This window comes from Hydra viridissima, unplaced genomic scaffold, assembly GCF_058129835.1.
Source record: "Hydra viridissima isolate aposymbiotic clone 2 unplaced genomic scaffold, HvirCarnegie_v1 scaffold_16, whole genome shotgun sequence".
Lineage (NCBI taxonomy): Eukaryota > Metazoa > Cnidaria > Hydrozoa > Anthoathecata > Hydridae > Hydra > Hydra viridissima.
In genome coordinates this window covers 9,390,351-9,412,392 of record NW_028324315.1, presented here as the reverse complement: position 1 = coordinate 9,412,392, position 22,042 = coordinate 9,390,351, and the positions used below count along the sequence as shown (strand labels likewise).

Genomic DNA, 22,042 nt, shown 5'->3' with positions numbered 1-22,042 from the left:
AATAAAAGGTGGACAGGCCATGTTTTAATCTAATATCTGAAAGAACTGTCACAATTTTATAAACCTTCTCCAGGTCATTCAGATTGGAGCTGCTCAGGTAGCAGATGCTGCAACAAGTAGTTGCATCAATCACTGCACTAAGAATGATGGCAACTTTTTCATTAACCATGGTTTCCTTCAGCTCATGGTAGACCATGAATCCATCCAACCTTAAAGGGAGAGCCTAGAACACCTTGAAAATGTTATTCTCCTCCACCACAACATCTTTGCTCTCCTTTATTGAAACCTGATTGGTCTGCAATAGAGTGTGGAGGAGGGTTTGGGTTTGTCCAGACAACGTCATATGCCTCCTTGCTCCAGATTTGTAGGGGAACCAGGCAGGTGAGGAACAAGTACTCTTTTAGTCCTATGCTGGCTAGCTCAACATCCTCAGATACCATCTGTTTATTATCTGTTTTTAATCACTTTAAAAACAAATTATGACTATATTATATTTGATTTACCTCCTTCATTAACTTCCATCTTCTCCACTGTCTCCAGCTCTTCCAGCAACCAGTACCGATTGTCCATAAAAAACTTCTTACCTCTTCCTACCAGATTTGGTCCAGCGACGATTGAACCTCTTGAGCCAAACCTTGGCAACCTCTTGCCCAGGTCCAATGTCCTGGTTTTGAGGGGTTTTGCTCACCCCTAGCCCACTGTTGTATGGCTCAATCTTTATAAGTAATTTATATTTACAAGATAAACTACTTATAAAGACTTCCTTTACTCATTGGTTAACATCATAACAATATTAAAGATTGATAAAATTAAATTAAGTGAAAAAATAGAAATAAGGATGTTAGGATGATTATCCGACTAAATCGACTTTCAGTCAATTAGTAGGAAACTCATAGTCGATTAAATAGACTATTCGATTTTTCAAAGTCGACTAATTTCGACTTTCGACTAGTCAACTTTAAGTCGATTTAGTCGAAGTCGATAACAACACTAGATATTATTTTAAATTGTTAAGAGTATTTAATAATGATTAATTTGAAAGTGTTTTTGGACCTTAAAATGTTTACCCAACGAAATTTGTTTCTCCTTATCTGATAATGCCGTTTTATTATTTTTTTTCGAACCTGCTCAAATTACCCCGGCTAGACTAGGTGACACAAAAGTTAGGTTAAAAAAAAAGGGCTGCAATACTTAGAGAAAAATGGCTAATTATTATCGAAAGTCAAAGAAATGGGTAAAATATCAACACTTAAGTGATGCCAGGTAAATGTTTTTTTAAGAATCTAAGAAAAAAATAGCAAAAAATTTTTTTTTACTTTTTTTAAAAATAAAAATCGAATAAGTACCCGTGCATCTCACTTGACCGCGGTCCAACAACCATTTGATGCGCATTGTATTACCATTATATATACCTATCTTTCATCCTTAAGACGTTTTGTCATTTGATACGTTGTTTTTGAGATATTTTAGTAGCCAAACTTGTCCCTATGCTCAACTTGCCCCGCCCTACCCTAGATCAAAATATTTCAACGGCTTTAGAAGTTGACCATTCAAACTTTAAAGTTCCCACCCACCTCCCTTTTCTAGACCTTTTAATAACTTTGAATGGTCGTCACTCTTAAACGAGAAAATCTTTTTTGAAGAAGTTTGAACTCTGTCGATATTTTGATCAAGTAAAATGTAAAACAACAAAAAACTGTTTTTAGAAGCCATGTCCTAAGAGGAGGGGAGGGGATCTTGTTGAAATTTAAGTTTCAAATTTAACATTACAGTTTTTATTTCTAACATATATATCTAACATGAATTTGTAAGTTAAACTTTCAGTTTATTATCTTTCTTTTTTGATTCAGTAAATATCTGATTTAAATTTCTATTATAATTGTTTAGCGAATAATGAACATTTTTATTCCAAACTTAATGTTAAAATGTTAAATTTGATGTTCTAATTTAAATTTATAATTTAAACTCATAATTCGACCTTTCGATGTAAATTTCTAAGTAAAAATCATTATTTACATTTCTAATATTAAAATTAAAAATATATTTTATGTTAAAATTTAAATCTCACGATATTATATCTAATTTATTTTTCTAATGTAACTTTCTAATTAATATTTCTAGTTTAACTTTCTTGATTGAGTTTCTATTATAATTTCTTACATAAGTTTTTAATTCTCTAAGTTAAATATAATAAAATACGTTTAATTCAAAATTTTAGTTTAATCCTCTTATATAAATTTCTTAATCAAGTTTCTAGCTTAAGTTTCTAGTTTGATATTCTAATTTAAATTTCTTCTTTGATATTCTAATTTAAATTTCTTCTTTGACATTTACATTTCTAAATTAAATTTCTAAATTAAATTTCTAAACTATGTTTCTAAGTTAAATTTCTAAAGTAAGTTTTTTAATTAAATTTCAAAATTAAATTTCAAAATTAAATTTCAAAATTAAATTTCTAAATTAAATTTCTAAATTAAATTTCTAAATTAAATTTCTAAATTAAATTTCTAAATTAAATTTCTAAATTAAATTTCTAAATTAAATTTCTAAATTAAATTTCTAAATTAAATTTCTAAGTTAAATTTCTAAATAAGATTTCTAAGTGAAACTTCTAAATAAGATTTCTAAGTGAAACTTCTAAAATAAGTTTTTTAATTAAGTTTCTAAAATAAGTTTTGAAAATAAATTTCAAATTTCTCTCAACTAAACCGAAACTAGCGATCCGATTGATACGTTTATGTGACTATTATTGTATTTTGGAATATATTTTTCACATTTTTTAATTATAAGGCTTTTGTGAAGGGTTTTGGGTTTTGAATGATTTTGTGCGTACGGATGTGGATATGCTTGAATGTTTTGTAAAATGATAGTTATCTGATTTGATTTACACATGGCGCGTACATTTTTTTCAGGCGTTTTTTTCCGTTAATTCTGATATTGACGCTTGCATACGTTCACTTCTGACTTAAAGAGCAATTAATTTTGCCAGCCTCATACTTATTTGACGTCGAGTTTAATTATGAGAAAAATAATTAATAGTAGTTATGACATTAATATAATTGAATTAAATGTTACGACATTTTAATTGCTTAAAAAATTTAACAGTTTAACAAAATTATAAAAAATCTACAAAACTTTTAATTTTATATTTTACTTTTACATAAAACATCATTCGAAATTTATTTAAAACTTCTCCCAAGGGTTTGAAACATCGCGTTTCTAATTTTCCGGCTGTAAAAAAACTATTATTAATTTGAAACTCTTTCGAACGAATTTTCATTCATTTGCAAACTTCATTCATTAATTCAATAGATATTCATTTTTTCTTATGAATTCCTCCATTATAAATTTACTTAGTTACAACTTCTATCATTTTCAAACTTTTTTTATCGTACATTGGATAAAGAACTTCCGATAAAAAAAGATGAAAAAATCATATAAATCTATTTACAAATTTCTAATAAATTAACTTAAATAAGTCAATTAAATAAATTATATTTCATTTCAAATCGGCATTTAGAAAAACGATTAAAATAGTTGACAACTTCGATTTTCCATTTCTCTCCGTTTCAAACAGTTTGCTATATTATTTTTTGTAGCCAATGTTGATGGATGATTGATACCTAAAATATCCGTTCGTATTTTATCAACTTGATAATAAATTTCTAAAGCTTCATTATATTTTCCCATATCACTCAAACAGTTTGCTATACAATGTTTTGTAGCCAATGTTGATGGATGGTTGATACCTAAAATATCCGTTCGTATTTTATCAACTTGATAATAAATTTCTAAAGCTTCATTATATTTTCCTATATCCTTTAGACAGACTGCTATATTATTTTTTGTAGCCAATGTTGATGGATGATTGATACCTAAAATATCCGTTTGTATTTTATCAACTTGATAATAAATTTCTAAAGCTTCATTATATTTTCCCATATCACTCAAACAGTTTGCTATACAATGTTTTGTAGCCAATGTTGATGGATGGTTGATACCTAAAATATCCGTTCGTATTTTATCAACTTGATAATAAATTTCTAAAGCTTCATTATATTTTCCTATATCCTTTAGACAGACTGCTATATTATTTTTTGTAGCCAATGTTGATGGATGATTGATACCTAAAATATCCGTTTGTATTTTATCAACTTGATAATAAATTTCTAAAGCTTCATTATATTTTCCCATATCCTTTAGACAGACTGCTATATTATTTTTTGTAGCCAATGTTGATGGATGATTGATACCTAAAATATCCGTTCGTATTTTATCAACTTGATAATAAATTTCTAAAGCTTCATTATATTTTCCCATTCGATAGAAACAGTTTGCTATATTATTTTTTGTAGCCAATGTTGATGGATGATTGATACCTAAAATATCCGTTTGTATTTTATCAACTTGATAATAAATTTCTAAAGCTTCATTATATTTTCCCATATTATTCAAACAGTTTGCTATATCATTTTTTGTAGCCAATGTTGATGGATGATTGATACCTAAAATATCCGTTTGTATTTTATCAACTTGATAATAAATTTCTAAAGCTTCATTATATTTTCCCATATCCTTTAGACAGACTGCTATATTATTTTTTGTATCCAATGTTGATGGATGATTGATACCTAAAATATCCGTTCGTATTTTATCAACTTGATAAAAAATTTCTAAACCTTCATTATATTTTCCCATATCATTCAAACAGAGTGCTACATTATTTTTCGTATCTAAAACTATTTCGTTCTCAGCTCCATAACATTTTGTGTTATACTTTTGAATGGTGTTAAGTATGTTCATTGCTTCTTGAAAAATACCTTTATTTGATAGAAAACGTCGGATTTTCTCACTTTGTAGATGGAACCCCTCACACATTTTTGATTCGTTAATATGAAACATGTGAATAAAATGGTTGTAGAAGTGCTTCCCATCGTCAACGTGTTCTCTGACGCCTTCCAATTGCAATCTCAAAAAATCGACGTTTTTTTTGCATATTTCCGTGATTTCTTTGCGTTTTTGATAATATTTACATGTTAACTGTGTCATTTCGTGTATCGTGTAAATGTCTTTGTCATCGTCGAAACGATCAAGCAACGAATAACTGACTAATAATCTTGTTGCTCTATTTATCAAAAGCTCTTCGTTTAGTTGCAGGTGTTTTGAAATACTGTGAATAAACTTTTTTGTAATGTGTTGACCATCACAATATGATAAATGGTTTAAAAGTTCTAGTGATTTTTCATTCAATGTTTCTATTTTATTCAATACTAAGTTAATTGACGTTATGACAGACTTTGTTTGCGCTTCGGTTGGGATACTTTCCTCGAGTATTTCGAAGGGAGACGATCGAAAAAGATCTAAATATTCTTGCAAAGAAACGCTGTTGTTGTTTGTATAGAGAATGGCTTGATTAATGGCGAGTGGATGATATTGAAGCACTTTGGTTATTTCTTTCAGTGTTTCGTCATCGTTTGTTAACATTTGTTTAATGCTACGTTTTGCGAAAAGAAACGCATCTTGAGGCGAGAAAGAATGAATTTGCACTTGATTAACATCGGCAGACCAAGACTTCAATTGGGATGTCACCAAAGTAAATGCCTTTTTTTTATTTGACACATACTTTTCAAATATCTTTACACTCTCATCATCCACGTTGTCGAAGATATATAACGTTTTTTCATTTTCGAAAAAGTGATGTATTTTTCTACAAACTATTTCAATATCGAACGGATCGCCTTGAGAATCTTTTACGGTTAATCCTAGTTGGAGACAGAGATTAGTCACAGAAACTTGTATTTTGTCAAATGCTGCATCCACCCACACAATACGTTCAAAGTGGTCGTTGTAAATTGCTGCATACTTTCTAGCGAGCTGAGTCTTTCCTATTCCAGACATTCCAGTTAAAACCGTGATTGATTTACCCGAATCGTTTGTTTGACCCACGTATTTATGAATTTGATTAAGTTCATCATCACGTGAACAGAAGGCTTTTGTCGCAGAAAGGAGTCCGAAAACGGAGTGTCGGAATGGTAATTCTAAAATACAAAAGCATTTTAATTCTTATCACGCAAAAATTTTATTGAGGATTGTTTAGAAATTATTTTTGAACGGTCAGCATTTTGCTGTTCGCTGTTTTTTAGTTTTTGATAGAAAAAAACGAAATGAAATACAAGAGAATTATGAGAGGATTAGGACGACGATTTTGTAAAAAAACGTTGCACATTACTTAAAATTAACGCCGAGTTTTTAGTAAAAAAGATCATTAACTGCTAAACGTCGTTTTTGATGCGCTTGTTTTCTAATGGTGATGCAATTTGTCTTTAAAGTAGTTTTTCAGCAGTTTCAACTGCAGTTAAAAACCATATTTAAAACTCTTATGGTTTTTTAACAAAAGTGTTTGACACGTAAAATACTCCCAGTGGAATATTTAAAGTTGAATTTGAGAAGCAATCGCTATAAATCATAAGAATTCAAAATCGCGTTTCTGAAAAAAGTATTTAAAAAAAGTTGAAAATATTTCTTTTTGTAGATATTTATGATCCGCAAGTAAATGGAGGCAGAAAAATTTTTGACATGTCACATGTTTAGTATTTACTTTATATTTTTAAATTATTAATATTGAAAACTAAAGTTAAGGTTATAATGCCTTTAATTTGCCTTTTAATGTAATAATCCTAAAAATATACAAATAATTTTGTTTTTACATTTTGATTAGGATGAAAATTTGTAAATGATAAACAAAATAAGGTAAATAAATAAATATAATGAAAATACAAATAAATATAATGAAATAAATAAATATAATGAAAATACAAATAATTTTGTTTTTACATTTTGATTAGGATGAAAATTTGTAAATGATAAACAAAATAAGGTAAATAAATAAATATAATGAAAAGGTGTAAGCTTAAAAAGTGTGAATTTAAAACCAGAAAATTCCCTAATTTCTTTAAAAACAAAAAGTTTTCGACAAATTAACAACTAGAAATCATTAACTTGGATTTTATGAGATGTGATAAATTTTATCGCAATTCGGGTGGGTCTTTAGTGTATTTTGTATATATTTGTATATATATATATATATATATATATATATATATATATATATATATATATATATATATATCGTTTGATGAAGTGTTGTATTAAAATAATACAATGCTCTTGTTCGTTGAAAAGTGCTCGATGTTTAGGAAATTTATTTTGATTATATATAAATTTCAAAATAGAGCGATTTATAATTATAATTAAAAACGATAAAGGAAAGAAATATTACAAAAATAAACGTTAAAATTACATTTATAATTACGGTGGCGTGAGTTCTAATGACTCCATGGAAACAAAATCTTAAAAGTATAATGTGACGTAAACGGATTTTAGTGGTTAGCATACCGAGCTTTGAAAGATGTTTCGCAAAGTCCTATATGCACTTTTTCTTTATATTCCGGATTGTTCGAATATACGGTGGCCTGATAAACGATGTTGTTGGAAAGGCAACGGTTGTTCATTGGACATTTCGATTTGTCAGTGCAGTTGCATTTCATTTCATTAGTTTTTGCCTCATTTTGCAAAATGTTTTTGTTGTGAGAGTTAATAATGGATTTTTTATTTGGCATGCAAGAATAACTAATTTTGATTGTGTTTCTATTAAATATTTTACGAAGCCTGTGGTTAACTGGGAAGTCCCAGTGGGCACAGGAACGTTTTGCAAACGTTTAGTAAACGTTTAATGGTTGGTTGAACGACGAATATATTTGTAAAACGTTTTAAAAACGTTTGATAAACGTTTTGATAAACATTTTTTTTATTATTCGATTTATAAATTTGCGGGACCTTTGAAAAACGTTTTAAAAACGCTTTTTGAAAACTGTAAAGGCCTAACTGCGCATGCGTAATATTAGACAAAATTGAACAACAAAGATTTAAGTAGGCATATATGCAAAGTTAATTTTTGACGTTTCTCACATATATTATATATATAATATATCTGAGAAACCTCAAAAATATATATTATATATATATATATATATATATATATATATATATATAATATATATATATATATATATATATATATATATATATATATATATATATATATATATATATATATATATATATATATATATATATATATATATATATAATATATGTATGTATGTATGTATGTATGTATGTATGTATGTATGTATGTATGTATGTATGTATGTATGTATGTATGTATGTATGTTAAACTACCATCCTCAAATATAAGCAACAAGGAAGCAATTGTAGTTACACAGAAATAGTCAGAGCCTATTACAAGGTAAGTTTTAATTATTAAAAAAAAATTTTTTTTAATTTTTATTACAGTATTAATGTATGTAGCTATTTCTAGGAGGACTGTTCTACTTCAGCTAGAAACAGTTTTACAACCTTTGTACAAGTAAAAACTTTTTTTTTCCCTCATGACATTCATAGGATAATATTTCTATAAAATTATTGAGCAATTACATGTTTTTAACTCAATAAAATTTCTTTATTATGCAGTATCAATTATTGAGGATTTAAAATTTAAAAAATGACTGTAATTTTAGTAGACTTTTTAGACTATTTAGATTGTAGTAGACTATTTAGTTGACAAAAAATAATCTTCTTTTTTTGTATTTGTTTGAATGTAATGATGTAGCATATCACATTTGTTTACACATAAGAGAAGCAAGTCCATATATTACAGTGCAAAAAGTTGTTGAATATAAGTTTGTCAAAAAATGTGTTAATTGTTATTTTTTTGTTTTTATTCAATATTTTATCTTGATTAAGTTAAAAAATATGTATGTATTTTTAATAAGTTAAAAATAGAATATTATTTATTTTTTTTACAAGTTAAAAAAGACTACCTAAGAAGCTGGAATTTATTATTATGATGATCATGGTCAAGTTTTAAGCCTATGTTAATAAGTATTAACTTTTTCATTTTTCAATAGATGTTATGATGTTTATTTTAATGAATACCATTAGAGTTTTTAATTTATTCTTCATTCTGTTTTAAATTTTCTATATAATTTTATTAGGTTCTCAATACGGAATTTTTATGGAGATACTATGTCTAAAGCCTGTTCTAAAAAGCTAAAACTTTTGAAAAAAGATCATTTAAAAATAAAGCAGTTTACTGAGGTAACTTTTAAAGTAATAACTTTTTTTATTTTTTTTAAATTTAAATTTTTTCAAGTTGTAATTTATATACTTATATAAATTTTTTCAAGTTGTATTTATATTTAATAATAATTATAATTACTTTTGTTAAATTATTAACATAATGTTTAAAGTGTGATTTTTTCCTCAATAAATTACTTTTATAAATGAGTGTATGTAACACCCTTTACACAAGCAAGTTAAAACCAGGTTATAAAGAATTTATGTAGAATTTTTTGTTTTTGTTGTTGTAAAAAGTTTCACAAACAATGAAATATAGTTTGGTGTATAAGTTGATAGGAAATCATTTAAATTGAGCTCCTGATAGGATGCATGAAAAATAATGAAAAAAAAATAGAGTACAGAACATGGATGTTTCCTATGGACACAGGAATGTTTGATGTTTGCTCAAGTAACAATTTTATAATTAAATCCTTTAAAAAATTTTTTAAAAATTTCTTAAGTTAATAATAATTTTTACTTCACATACTATTTTTGCAGGACCTATAAAAATGGTTTCACAAGCCTTATCTTACCAACTGTAATCATGTAAGTGCACATGTGTACGCTTTACAAAAACATGGAATGCTTTCATATGAATGCCCTACAAGTTTGCCTTTTTTAATAAAACTTTTTAAAATATAACTGTTATACACTTTATGATTTTTCACATGGTCATATAATATTATTTTTATATAATATTATAATATTATTAAAGTAAATTACTATAGTAAAATTGTTAATTTATTAATTTGTATTATGGTATTGTATAGCTATAATAAAGTACATAGATAGCTGCATAGCCTATATATTTCTTTTGTGTTGTATTTTAACATATATATATATATATATATATATGTGTGTGTGTGTGTGTGTGTGTGTGTGTGTGTGTGTGTGTGTGTGTGTGTGTGTGTGTGTGTGTGTGTGTGTGTGTGTGTGTGTGTGTGTGTGTGTATATGTATATATATATGCAGTTTATTTGTTTTTTTTTTATTTAATGTATGAAATTTCACATTTTTTAGTATTTGTTATACACATTTTATTATAAAGTGTTAAAATAAAATTATTCAATTTTAACAACAATTTAGTGCATTTCTAACTATTAATTTCTAATATGTAGTTTTTATATCTGTTACTGTAAATTATAGATATATTGTAATACAAAGGTTTTTGTGCATATGTTCTCAGTAATGAGTAGCAAAGAAATAGTTGCAAGAAAACAAACTCAACCAAGTTCAAGTTATTTTTAAAGAGCATATTTTATAATAAAATTATTTTTTTTAAATGAATTAAGTTTTTAAACTATATATAGATGAAATGTAATGAGATAAAACTTACTATTTTAGTATATGGAGAAAAAATAGAAATGCAGTTCTAGAAAAGTTTAGAAATAACCATCAAAATTTTTTAGTTTCTCAAAGCGATAATTATCCGACTGTTGAAGTAGAAATGGAATTTATTAATGATTTTATTGAACTTAATTTTGACGAGTATTATGAGTATCAAAGGTGAAGACATAGTTACAAGCAAATGAATGCAAGGTATGTTTGAGTTAAAAATATTATATAAATAATTTTTTAAATAAATGTATGAAACTATTTCTATTCATATTTGAATGAAACAGTGCAACATATCACAGTTATTTGCACATAAGAGAAGCAAGTCCAATGATTAAAGTGCAAAAAGTTGCTGAATGTAAGTTTATCAAAGAATGTCATCTGGTTTTGTAAAACATTTTATGTAAATATTTTTATCAAGTTTGAAAGTATTCCCAACGTTAATAAATATGAAGTTTTTTTTCATCAAGTTTAAAAAACTACCCAAGAAGCATCACTTGAATTTATTGTTATGAGGAACTTTCATCAGGTTTTTTTTTATTTTATTACATAATCAAATTATAACAAGGTTAAAAAATTGTTAAATAAACTAAAAGTAAAGTGTAGAATTTACCATGAGTATAAACGTAAGTTCAAGTAATACCCTTTATATGTGCTAGTTGGAATCCATGAAAGATTTCTATAGCATTTCTGTTTTTAGAAACACTGGTGTCACATACAACGAAGTTCGATTCGGTCGATAAGTTGAAGATCATTTGAAAAGAGCTCTTGACAGAATAGCATAACAATTATTTTATTACGTTTTTGTAGGCTTATTTATAAATGTATGCTTTTTTTTGTATGCTTATATTATAAATAAACAGAAAATTAAACTTTTAGAAATTTATTAAATTATCGGAATCAAGGCTGTTGCTCCCAAATTTTCGTTTGTAAAAGATTTTTTTTCTGCATAACATAACTTATTTACTGAAATAACTTATACTTAAATAAATGCATTTAGGATAATTCTTGAAATGGTTAAAACGTTTCATTTACACATAATAAGAACCCATCAAAAAACGTTCAAAAAACGTTTTTAGGAAAACGTCCGGTCACCGTTTCATATGAACGTTCAAAAAACTATTAAAAAACGTTTCACGGGACCTTTAAAAAACGTTTGCATAACGTTCTTGTGCCCACTGGGATTTACCTATTTTTGTAACAACATTTGCACTGAAAGGAGGATTATACCAAATTATCTTACGTTTATGGTTGCCGTTTGTTGATTTTATACTTGGATGGTACGCAAGTTCGCAATTGTAACCCGATTTTTTCAAGGCTTCTTGATAAGGAGGAATACTTTCTTTAAAAATCGCTTCACTTGACGATGCTGCTGATAATCTTAATTCAATAGTTTTAGGAATACTTTTTATTACACTCGGTGGATGATTAGAACAAGTATTTACATAATTCAGTATATCATCCTGTTTGCGATATGGTTGAAAAGAACCATCGTTAAGATTTAGTGTTAGATCGAGATAGTTGACTATTTTCAAATTGCATTTAATAGAGATAAGAAGATTATTACTTTTAAAAATTTTTACAAAATGTTTCTTTATTCTCTCCATTTCCTGACCACTTTTGTTCCTAAACATAGCTAATCCATCATCTCGATATATACCGAAAGTGCTTTTTTCATAAAACTGCGAGATTTGATGCAAAATAAAAATTCCCACTAATTCTCAAATCTCCGCACCATACAAAGGAGGTAACCTACATAATACAAGGAGTGAAGTGGTCTCGAAGTGCAGGCACAAGAATAAGTTCCTTATTTCCTCATTTGATACCGAAGATTGATCCTGGGGCCAATGCTATAAACAATTCGAAGTTTTTTTCGAGAAAAAAAATCTTTCGTAAAAACGAAATTTTTCACGTACGAAAAAAAGTTCGTAATCTCGAAGAATTTATCGCTGTTTGTATTTTTTTCGGCCATTGCTATAAAGCATAAAACGCATACGTCACTAAAATTCACGAACTTTTTTTATCCGCAATATATTGTGGTAATATAATAGTAATTTTTATTGTAAATTTTATTTAGTAGGCCTACTTAATAAATTTTATTAGTCATTAAGTATGCTGTGCTGTCTATTCTATTTATATGAATATTTTTACATTCTAGTATTTGGTGTTTAAAAAAATTGTTTAAAATTAAAGTAGAAACATGGATTTAATTTTTTCGGATGAAGACTTACATTTCGAAGTTGATGAAAATGAGCTTCGCCACCGATTGCCTCGAGAGGTTGGTGTTTAAAACATTACTTAAAATTAATAAATTTTGATGTTTTTTTTTAATGATTTTTTATCGAACAAAATCAGAAATCATACTAAATATGCGCAGAAATTATATTTTTGTTTTGTTTTTCAATTTCATTTTAGTTTAATGGTCGCTTTTTTAACGAAGATGTTTCTGACAACGTTTTTCGAGAACAGTATCGAGTACCAAGAGCTGTATTAGATTTTTTAGAAACTAGGCTTAAAGATGATTTGCAACATTATACTAAGCGAAATAAAAGCATTTCAGTACGTTTCCAGATAATGGTATTTCTTCATTTTATTAGCACAAATGTTTTTTTTCATGTTCTCAGAGACTGTCATGGAATCTCTACCAACACAATTTATCGTATTATACACAGTGTAGGAGAAGCTATTTTCAATGTTAGTGTATTAAGTTAATAAAACTATTGAAAGTTTTACAATGTCATATAAAGTTGCTTATTATTTTTATTTTAGTGTGAAAATTAAAAACTAAGTTTAGTAAAGAGAAAAATTGTTATCTTATAAGATTAGATTCGACAAGAGATCAAAATGGCCGAATGATTGCTCCACTCTTCCACAAAAGTTTATGGAAATCGGAGGTTTTCCGTGCGTATGTGGTGTTCTGGATGGGTCTCATATACTCCTTTCTAACCCTCCTCAAGCAGATGAAGATTCTCTAATCAATCGCCATCATGTCCATAGCATAAATGCAATGGCAGTATGTGGACCCGACACGTCCATATTTTATGCATCGACCAACAGTCCAGGAAGGTGGCATGATGCACATGTAAGCCTGTCACTAAGTTATATTTTACAACTGTTAGTTCACTAATGCTGGGTATTCAACTAGTACGTGACATTCTTCGGTATGTTCATATTGAACATACTATTTGAACTATTATGATTGCTAATTAAAATGTAACTTAGACTAACTAATATAATGTATTATAATGTAACTTACAGTAAATTTAAGTATTGTGATTTTACTACTATTAGGTTCTAAGAAATTGTAACCTATGGAACAAGTTTGAAATTGGAGAGCTTCCATTTAATGGAGCTGTAATTTTGGCTGACTCTGCGTACCCATGTCGAGAATGGTTAATTCCACCTTTTCCTGGTGATCCAGACGGAGCTCAAAAACGTTTCAACAAAGCACAGAGAAAAACTAGAAACATAATTGAGCGATGTTTTGGCATTGTCAAAAACAGGTTTTATGCTTTGAAAACTGGAATTCGTTTGCATAAGGTCGAAGATGCCTCTAAGCTTATCATGTGTGGATTTGTTATCCATAACTTGTGTATTCAACATGGAGACAACGGTAATGACTTTGAAGAACGCGAAGAAGAACAAGCTGATGAAAATCTAGCTCAAGAAAATCAGAATGATGGAGCTTTGAATAGACGATTACAGCTACTTAACTACTTTACTTAAAAGTATTGTTTAAAAATTCATATACAATTTGCTCTAGAGCATAGGATCTATCAAAATAGTTTGGACATGGATCATAGATTTGTGCCTAAATTAGTTGAATTAAAATTGGAAAAAAATTCACACAATGACTTTTTAATAAATGCAAGAAATTTTTATAAAATATTAGACCATAAAAATATATGTTTATATCTGTTTTTATATAGTATGTGTATTTTGTTTTTTTATAGAACACGCTTAAAAAAAAATTAGGAGATTTGTTAGCTTTTGTTGTTAGGAGCAATTCTTATTAAGAGTATTTTAAAAAGGTAAAAAATGCTTAATAGCATAAAATTAAGATATGATCGTATTAATATTAAACTAGATTACAAAATAAATTTAAAATATGAAAGATATTGTTTTGTTTAAATTTTAAAATCAACCACTAGCCAATGCAATACCTTATATATAGTTATATATAGTTGTGATGCTTGTATCTATTTCACATCGCAACAGCATTGGTCTTAATGTTTGTGTGAAGTTTTACAGAACTTATTACTGTAAGGTAATGGTGATAAAAAAAATGAAATAACAAGAACAATTTCAGGTTGAAGTTATATTTTTATTGTTACTAAAAAATGTAATTGGTCATGGCTTTACAGTTAAATACCTTCAAGGTGAATGTTTAAATATAGTTATACAACATTTTTCGAAATTTAACATAAAATTATGATGTAGCTCTTCTCTTAATGCTCAAGAATTTCCTCCTAAAACAAAAAAAATTTGTTAATGATAAAGTTATACTAAATACAAGCTACAAGTTATACTAAATACAAAAAATTTGTTAATGATAAAGTCATACTAAATATTATTACAAATTAATTTTAAAATACCGTTTCTGTATTTACAAAATGTTGCTGGTTTGAAGGTTGCAATTTCTCATTCATTAGCTTTGTTGCTGTTGTGTAATATATTGTTAAAGCCTTTTCTTTTCGAATTTGCTGTTGTCTGAGAGCAACGTCCAATTTCAGAAGTTTTACTCTTAATTCTTGTTCTTTTTTTAATCTTTCTTTTTCTAACCGTAAAACACTTACTTTCAATTTTTTAAAACTTCCATCTACCAGGAGACTTTCTCTAGCTTGTTTTCTTTTTAATTTTTTTAATGCCCCCCTTGATGGTTTATTTTGAATTGAATCTAAAATTTAATTCTAGGTGTCAAAACAAGATCAGTTAACTAAAATAATAAGAAAGGTGGTTTAGATTCCTTTAAAAATAAGAAGTTTTTAATGGTTTTGGAAATACTAGTTGTGTAAAAATTAAGCACAAATTGATGTTGTCTGTTATATAATTATAAGTCTAAAACCTACAATTAACTAAATTAAACAACTGAGATTTAAAAAAAATTAATTTATAAATTGCATTAGCTTGAAGTATCTGACAACTGTCACTAACAAGAGTGGTATTGTCTAAATTAGGGGAGGACATACAATCAAATCTTGCATCTAATATAAACAATCAATTAACTCTATAAACTATAGAAATAGAAATATATATATATATATATATATATATATATATATATATATATATATATATATATATATATATATATATATATATATATATATATATATGTATTTTATAACACAACTAGTCTTAACCAACAAAGAAAAATATACCAGACATAGACGAAATAAAAGAAGCTGTATCAGAAGATTGTTTCAAAGTAAAGTTTACTTCTTTACTTGATGAAGAAAGGGTGGCAGTGGGAGTGGAAAGTTGGTTGGGAGTGGATGACAATGCATCATCTGTTGTACAAAAAGAGATATTAAAATCAGGAACATCGATTCCAGATACATTTATTGACTTCCTGTCAATAATGTCTAAAACAACATTATCTAATTCTGTTAGTTGTCTCCCTGCAGCACCTTAAAAAAAAAAAATTATATATATATATTTGTATATATAATATATATATACAAAAATATTTAATTATATATATATATATATATATATATATATATATATATATATATATATATATATATATATATATATACATATACACACACAGACATATATAAATATATATATATATAACAAAACTATACCTGTTTTTAGACTCTTAGCAAAATTTTGCATTGTAGCTCTTTGCAAATAATCCCACTCTCTACTATGTAGCTGATTGATATCTTCAATTTTTGCCCCTAAACTATTTAAATGTGACATTATGTCTTCCCAAATTCTATTTCTATGCCTCATAGTAATAGATGGACCTAAAAGTAGATGAAATAAATAATCAATATATAGTATAATATAGTCTTATATAGTAAAATACTAAATATTCTATAATAATATATTATTTTATAATAGGAATCATACCTAAAAAAGCTTACCTATATATACATATATATATATATATATATATATATATATATATATATATATATATATATATATATATATATATATATATATATATATATATATATAAAAAATATAATGCAATTATACATATTTTTATTTAAATAGTTTGCTAATTAAAACATACCAAGCTTCCCAAGAAGAACCTCTTTGTTTTCTCTAATCTTTATTGCTAGTATCATTTTAAGTTCTTTAGACAGCATTTTATTTTGTTGTGTATTTGTGTATTATTTTTTTGTGTATTTGTGTATTATATGGCATATTTGTTGACTATTTATACTTTTCTTTAGTCAAACATTATGAAAAATTTGTTTAACCAAAATTACTATCGAAAACCTAACAAGGAAAAACAACAAGGAACTGAATAATCGATTAAATGCAGATTTTAAGTAATTAGTTTATTATGGAGTTACCAAAATCCTTTTCAGTTTTATCTATAAAATATCTACATAAAAACACAAACAAAGAATGTTCAATGATTTTGAAACGCTAACGTTGTTCCAGCAATGGCCGCCAAAAATCACGAAGAAAATATCTAAAATTGAGATCAAAAATCTATCTGAAGTTTTTTTTCGAAAAAACGCATTTTTTATCTGAAAAGGCGATTCCCTTGTTCGTTTATAGCATTGGATTTAAAAACGAAGTTTTTATCTTAAAAACGGAATTTTTTGAATGTTTATAGCAATGGACTTTTTTTTTCTTCGCTTTTTACGGTAAAAACTTCGTGTTTTACGGAAAAAACTTCGTTTTTTATGTTTATAGCATTGGCCCCTGGTTCACTTTACGTTTACGTCACATTATACTTTTAAGATTTTGTTTCCATGGAGTCATTAGAACTCACGCCACCGTAATTATAAATGTAATTTTAACGTTTAATTTTGTAATATATGGCTGATGATTGCCGTTAGGCATGAAACTTAAAGTTCCATAATAAAAGTTTTTTCCTTTATCGTTTTTAATTATATATATATATATATATATATATATATATATATATATATATATATATATATATATATATATATATATATACACACAAAATAAATAATAATAGCAATAGCAATAATAATAACAATGATATCAATAATAATAGTAATAATGATAATAATAATAATAATAATAATAATAATAATAATAATAATAATAATAATAATAATAATAATAATAATAATAATAATAATAATAATAATAATAATAATAATAATAATAATAGTAATAATAATAATAATAATAATAATAAAAATTTTAAAAATAATAATAATAATAGTAATAACAATAATAACAGTAATAGTAAAAAAAAAAACAATAATAATAAAAGTAAATAATGATAATAAAAATAACAATATTATTTATGATAATAATGGTCATAATAATGATAAGCTGAAAATAATAAATCTAAATAATAAGCTAAAACAACATCAACCTTCAAAAAGCAAAGTGAAGAACGAAGTTCTATCATGCCAATTGACTCATCAGTTTTATCAAATCTCTTTTATTATAGCCAAAACCCTCCAGTATTTACAATGTCTCTTTTCATTATCTGATTGTTATGTTAAAAATGATTTAAATATAATTCATACAATAGGAATGTGCATACTAACAAAAATCTAAACACATAGCTAACAGCTTACCAGCTTTGAGATCTTTACGAGGCTTCTCGGCACTTTCTGTTTCATCTCCAAACGATTTATCTAAACAAGCACATTTAATAAAAATTGAAGGATACTCATAGATTTTTTACGTTTTTTTTATTTAGCTGTAAATCATGTATGTGTAAAGGATAACTTTTAACTTTTATCAGTAATATATCAAAACAAAAAGATAATTCATTTTATTTTGCTGCTAAAAAAATATATACAATTTATTTTACTAAACTTTCTATAAAACTGACTTTAATGAAATTTTTTTAGTTAAGCTAAACTTTAAACAATATTAAGGGTTAAAATCGTGTAACTTGATTGAAGGCAAGAACTTCTATTTTTTAATCGTATTCAGTCTTTTAGCCATGTGTAATAATTCACATAACTTCAATTAAAAGCATTCTCACGATGTTTCTTATTGATTTCATCGTAAATTGCAAAACCTTTTTTTTGATTCAAATACAAAAACATTCGAAGCTTCATTTTTCTTCAAAAATAGATGCTCGCACTGACCAGGTAAATATCAATTGTTAACAATCACCTTGTTTTCTACTGCACTGTGAATGGAACAAAGTTTCTTTTGAGAGTATCCTGTCTGCTCACACGTTTTTATTTTATGTATTAGCAATGATAAAGAGATTTTTAAGTACTGGTGAATTTAGCGGCGTTTGATTTTTATGGAAATCGATTAACCAGCACTGACATAATGGCGGAAAATCAACGTATAACACCTGTTTGACAACTTTATTTGTAAACAACCACAAAAAGCTTTTTCTGCTTTGCCCATAAAAATGATCTCCTTGAATATAGAAAACAGATCTCCTTGCTTACCCCATTTCCTAAAAGTTATGTTTGAGCAAGTTTATGAACTTCTCAAGAACCACTGTTAGGAATTGCATATAAAATCTTACATTCTTCGATGTAAGATAATATGAAAGAAAGATAAGTCGAGGATGCTCTTACTTTCGACAAAACGATTTTTTCAGTAAACTACCCAACAAAGTTTATTTGAAGTAAAAAAACTTTATAGGAAATTTGTAAGTATCTTTCAACATTTTGCTTTTTTATATTTTATTCCTTACCATTTTTGGTAGAGATCGAAGAGTATGAGTCATAAGAAGTATGATTACTAAAGATGCATCTCTAGAGATGCACGTGATTAATCTTAAATAAAAAAATACATCACTATTTCGAAAATGAAAAAACTTTATACATCTTCGACAACGTGGATGATGAGAGTGTAAAGAAAAACTTCTCTGCAACTTCCTTTAGAAAAATATTTTGCCACTTAAAAAAATGTATATTTCTCGCCATGTTTAAAAAAAGAAGACGCAGATAATTGAACGAAAAAGTAAGCAGGACGACGTAATTAACATGCTTTTTGTATTTTGAAGTCGTCTGAGTCAGGATTGTGTCGTGAAATACGCCTTGATATAAAACCAAAATGATATTCTCCTATTACTACCATTCTAAATTCCTTCGTTTCAAAATTAAACTGTCTCTAATGAGGAGAGTTGGAAGCGACAAAGAAAAACAAAACAAGCATGTATGTGAGCGCGCTCGCTTACACCACTCAACGCCTAAGTAATAACTAATTGAAAGAAGGTCTGTTTTACATAAAACTGAGTAATTGATATAGTTTCTTTTAGATTAGGAGAAACATTGTTGGAATTAAATAACAGTTATGGAAAAAGTTAATTCACAAGAGAATTTTATAAAGTTTCTAATAAAAATACTTTTACGTACCTTCGATCGAGCAACTTTTCCCGATATGAGTCCTAATTTCATTTAGTATTTTTTTCATATTTTCTTCCTTATTTTCATAAAGTTGATAATATAACTTCCCTGATATAATAAGAGCTAACTTGGAAGATTTGGGAGGCAGGTAGTTTTCAACTTGAATAGATATGATTTTTTTCCGGCACGAATTCGCATGTGTGTATTCTCTGATACAGTTATATGATTTCTCGTATTCTTCGGAAATTAGTAACAAAATAATTTCTGAGTTTGCTACACCTTTCGCCATTTCACTTTCTAAATCACCAGCCATGTTCTTTTTATCAATCCAAACATTATAGCCGTTTTTAGTTAAAGCTTTATGTAAATCATTTGCACATTTTTCACCTGTTTTCCAATTATATGATATCATAACGTCCCATTTTTCGTTTTCTGCAGTCATTTTGAGGTATCAAAATATGAAAACTTGTATTTCAGTGAATGTTCTCAGCGTAATAGTTTAAATCAAATGAAAACATATGAAAAGTCTGAAACAAGTTGTTGACGAAGTGTTGTTGACAAAATGACTTAAATCAGCACGATTTAACAAACGTACCAATCATAAATCTAAAAGGTTTTGTTAACCCAAAGTAAATCAAATATTAATGCAACTTTTTGTTTGTTGATAACAACGCGATGGACTTTTATTGGTCAAACACAGCCCACAATACATATTTGAAGGTTTGCAGCTAAATATAAAGTGTAAATCAAAAACAACCCCCAAATTTCACGTGACCTATTTTATCAGCCTGCGAAGCAATCTTTTTTCGCGTCTGATGCAATTAAACTTTGTGTTTACTAAAACTTAATTTGATTGGTTAAAAAACGCTCCTATTACTTTGTTCTTCACGTCCGTAAAAATGTATAACTATAAATAAGATAAAAGTATCATTCTATTAAAAACGAGCAACAAGTTTCTTTGTTCTAGGCTCGCTCATCTGGATGAAACATTGTCATTAAAAGTTACCAATTAAAATAGTCAGCATTCAAAAATTTTGTACCACCCCTGTCAAACTCTCAGTAACCGAAAGCATTTATGGTATGAAATTTCGGCGAATGGTTAACAACATCTTGATTTACAAGCTAAAACTATTTTAAAAAAGAAGTATTTGACTTTCACTCAAATTTTCAAAATGGTGTATTAAAAAAAAAAATTTTTTTAAGATCAAGCTTGTGTAAATAAAAAATCTTTTACAATGTAATAAATGAAACTTTGGTTTATCAATAGTTTTTGGTTCGCTGTCCGCTCAAAAAAAAAAAAACATTATAAAAAAAAGAAACATTTTAAATACGGGTATCCAAAGGTTTGCTATTCGTTCACTTTGATAATCTTGTTAAAAATCTTTTAAAATACAAAAATATAGCTTATAAAATATAGTGACGTTTAACGAACTTTAACGCTGCCCACTATTTTACTTTTTTTTTGCCTACTGCTTTTCATGCAACTGTACATGAAACTGTACGTGTATGTCCACCATGTGTATCGGCCGTCTCCCACTTTTCGTCGATCGAATACACTGAGTAAAACTTAAATATGTTTATAATTTTTTTCTCTCCCCCCCCCCCCCCCCCTTACAATACAAGATGATCCCAACATGCCAGATGATGATCCCAAGATATATATAAATTGTGGTGAAGCTCGCTTTATAGCTTAAACCCGATCCTTTAAGTAATACAGTGTTTGGGTTTAAAAGCATTAAAAATTCGTAGAAGGTTTCTAAAAACTCTAACGAAAACTGTTTATCGATTGAACAAGATGAAACTCAGCACCATTTATTTATTAATTACTCGAAAACTACTTCACAGATTTTTCTAATTTTTGCACAATGAAGCTAAAATGTTGTTGCTTAATTGCGTTGGTGTTAAACGTTGGTTATCATAGTTATCAGGTTAAAATGAGTAAACAAATGATAAATATAGAAAAAGTTTTAAAAAATCTTTCTTCAAAATCTTTCTTTTTCACAAGTTGACATGTCAGAATTGACC

The 22,042-nt window shown here is 27.2% G+C and overlaps 1 protein-coding gene, 1 long non-coding RNA gene and 1 pseudogene across 20 annotated transcripts; 1 reads left to right on the top strand and 2 right to left on the bottom strand.

The window, feature by feature from the left end:
- Positions 1 to 3,319: 3,319 nt before the first annotated feature.
- LOC145193850 (uncharacterized) lies at positions 3,320 to 20,674 on the bottom strand. Of its 4 annotated transcripts, none has more exons than XM_090074103.1 (4): positions 20,027 to 20,623; positions 18,272 to 18,331; positions 4,680 to 6,038; positions 3,320 to 4,175 (listed from the first exon to the last, which is right to left on the bottom strand). In XM_090074103.1, the coding sequence occupies exons 1-4, from the start codon at positions 20,457 to 20,459 to the stop codon at positions 3,529 to 3,531; spliced, it is 2,499 nt and encodes an 832-aa protein (XP_089930229.1). In that variant the 5' UTR covers positions 20,460 to 20,623; the 3' UTR covers positions 3,320 to 3,528. The 4 variants fall into 4 exon arrangements, with proteins under 4 accessions (XP_089930229.1, XP_089930233.1, XP_089930228.1 ...); XM_090074107.1 differs by having other exon boundaries at positions 3,320 to 3,581; positions 4,408 to 6,038; positions 20,027 to 20,613; XM_090074102.1 differs by having other exon boundaries at positions 3,320 to 6,038; positions 20,027 to 20,674.
- Positions 8,156 to 11,575, top strand: LOC149877989 (uncharacterized). Of its 15 annotated transcripts, XR_016448003.1 has the most exons (7): positions 8,156 to 8,308; positions 8,381 to 8,428; positions 8,869 to 8,943; positions 9,057 to 9,159; positions 9,679 to 10,718; positions 10,985 to 11,043; positions 11,215 to 11,540. It is a non-coding gene; the product is annotated as an uncharacterized LOC149877989 (long non-coding RNA). The 15 variants fall into 15 exon arrangements; XR_016448005.1 differs by having other exon boundaries at positions 10,589 to 11,043; positions 11,215 to 11,545; XR_016448002.1 differs by having other exon boundaries at positions 9,679 to 11,043; positions 11,215 to 11,542.
- On the bottom strand, positions 14,818 to 17,177 carry LOC149877988 (uncharacterized; annotated as a pseudogene). The gene is made up of 6 exons (XR_016448011.1): positions 16,768 to 17,177; positions 16,328 to 16,492; positions 15,896 to 16,144; positions 15,642 to 15,718; positions 15,110 to 15,424; positions 14,818 to 14,983 (listed from the first exon to the last, which is right to left on the bottom strand). The product of XR_016448011.1 is annotated as an uncharacterized LOC149877988 (transcript).
- Positions 20,675 to 22,042: the final 1,368 nt, after the last annotated feature.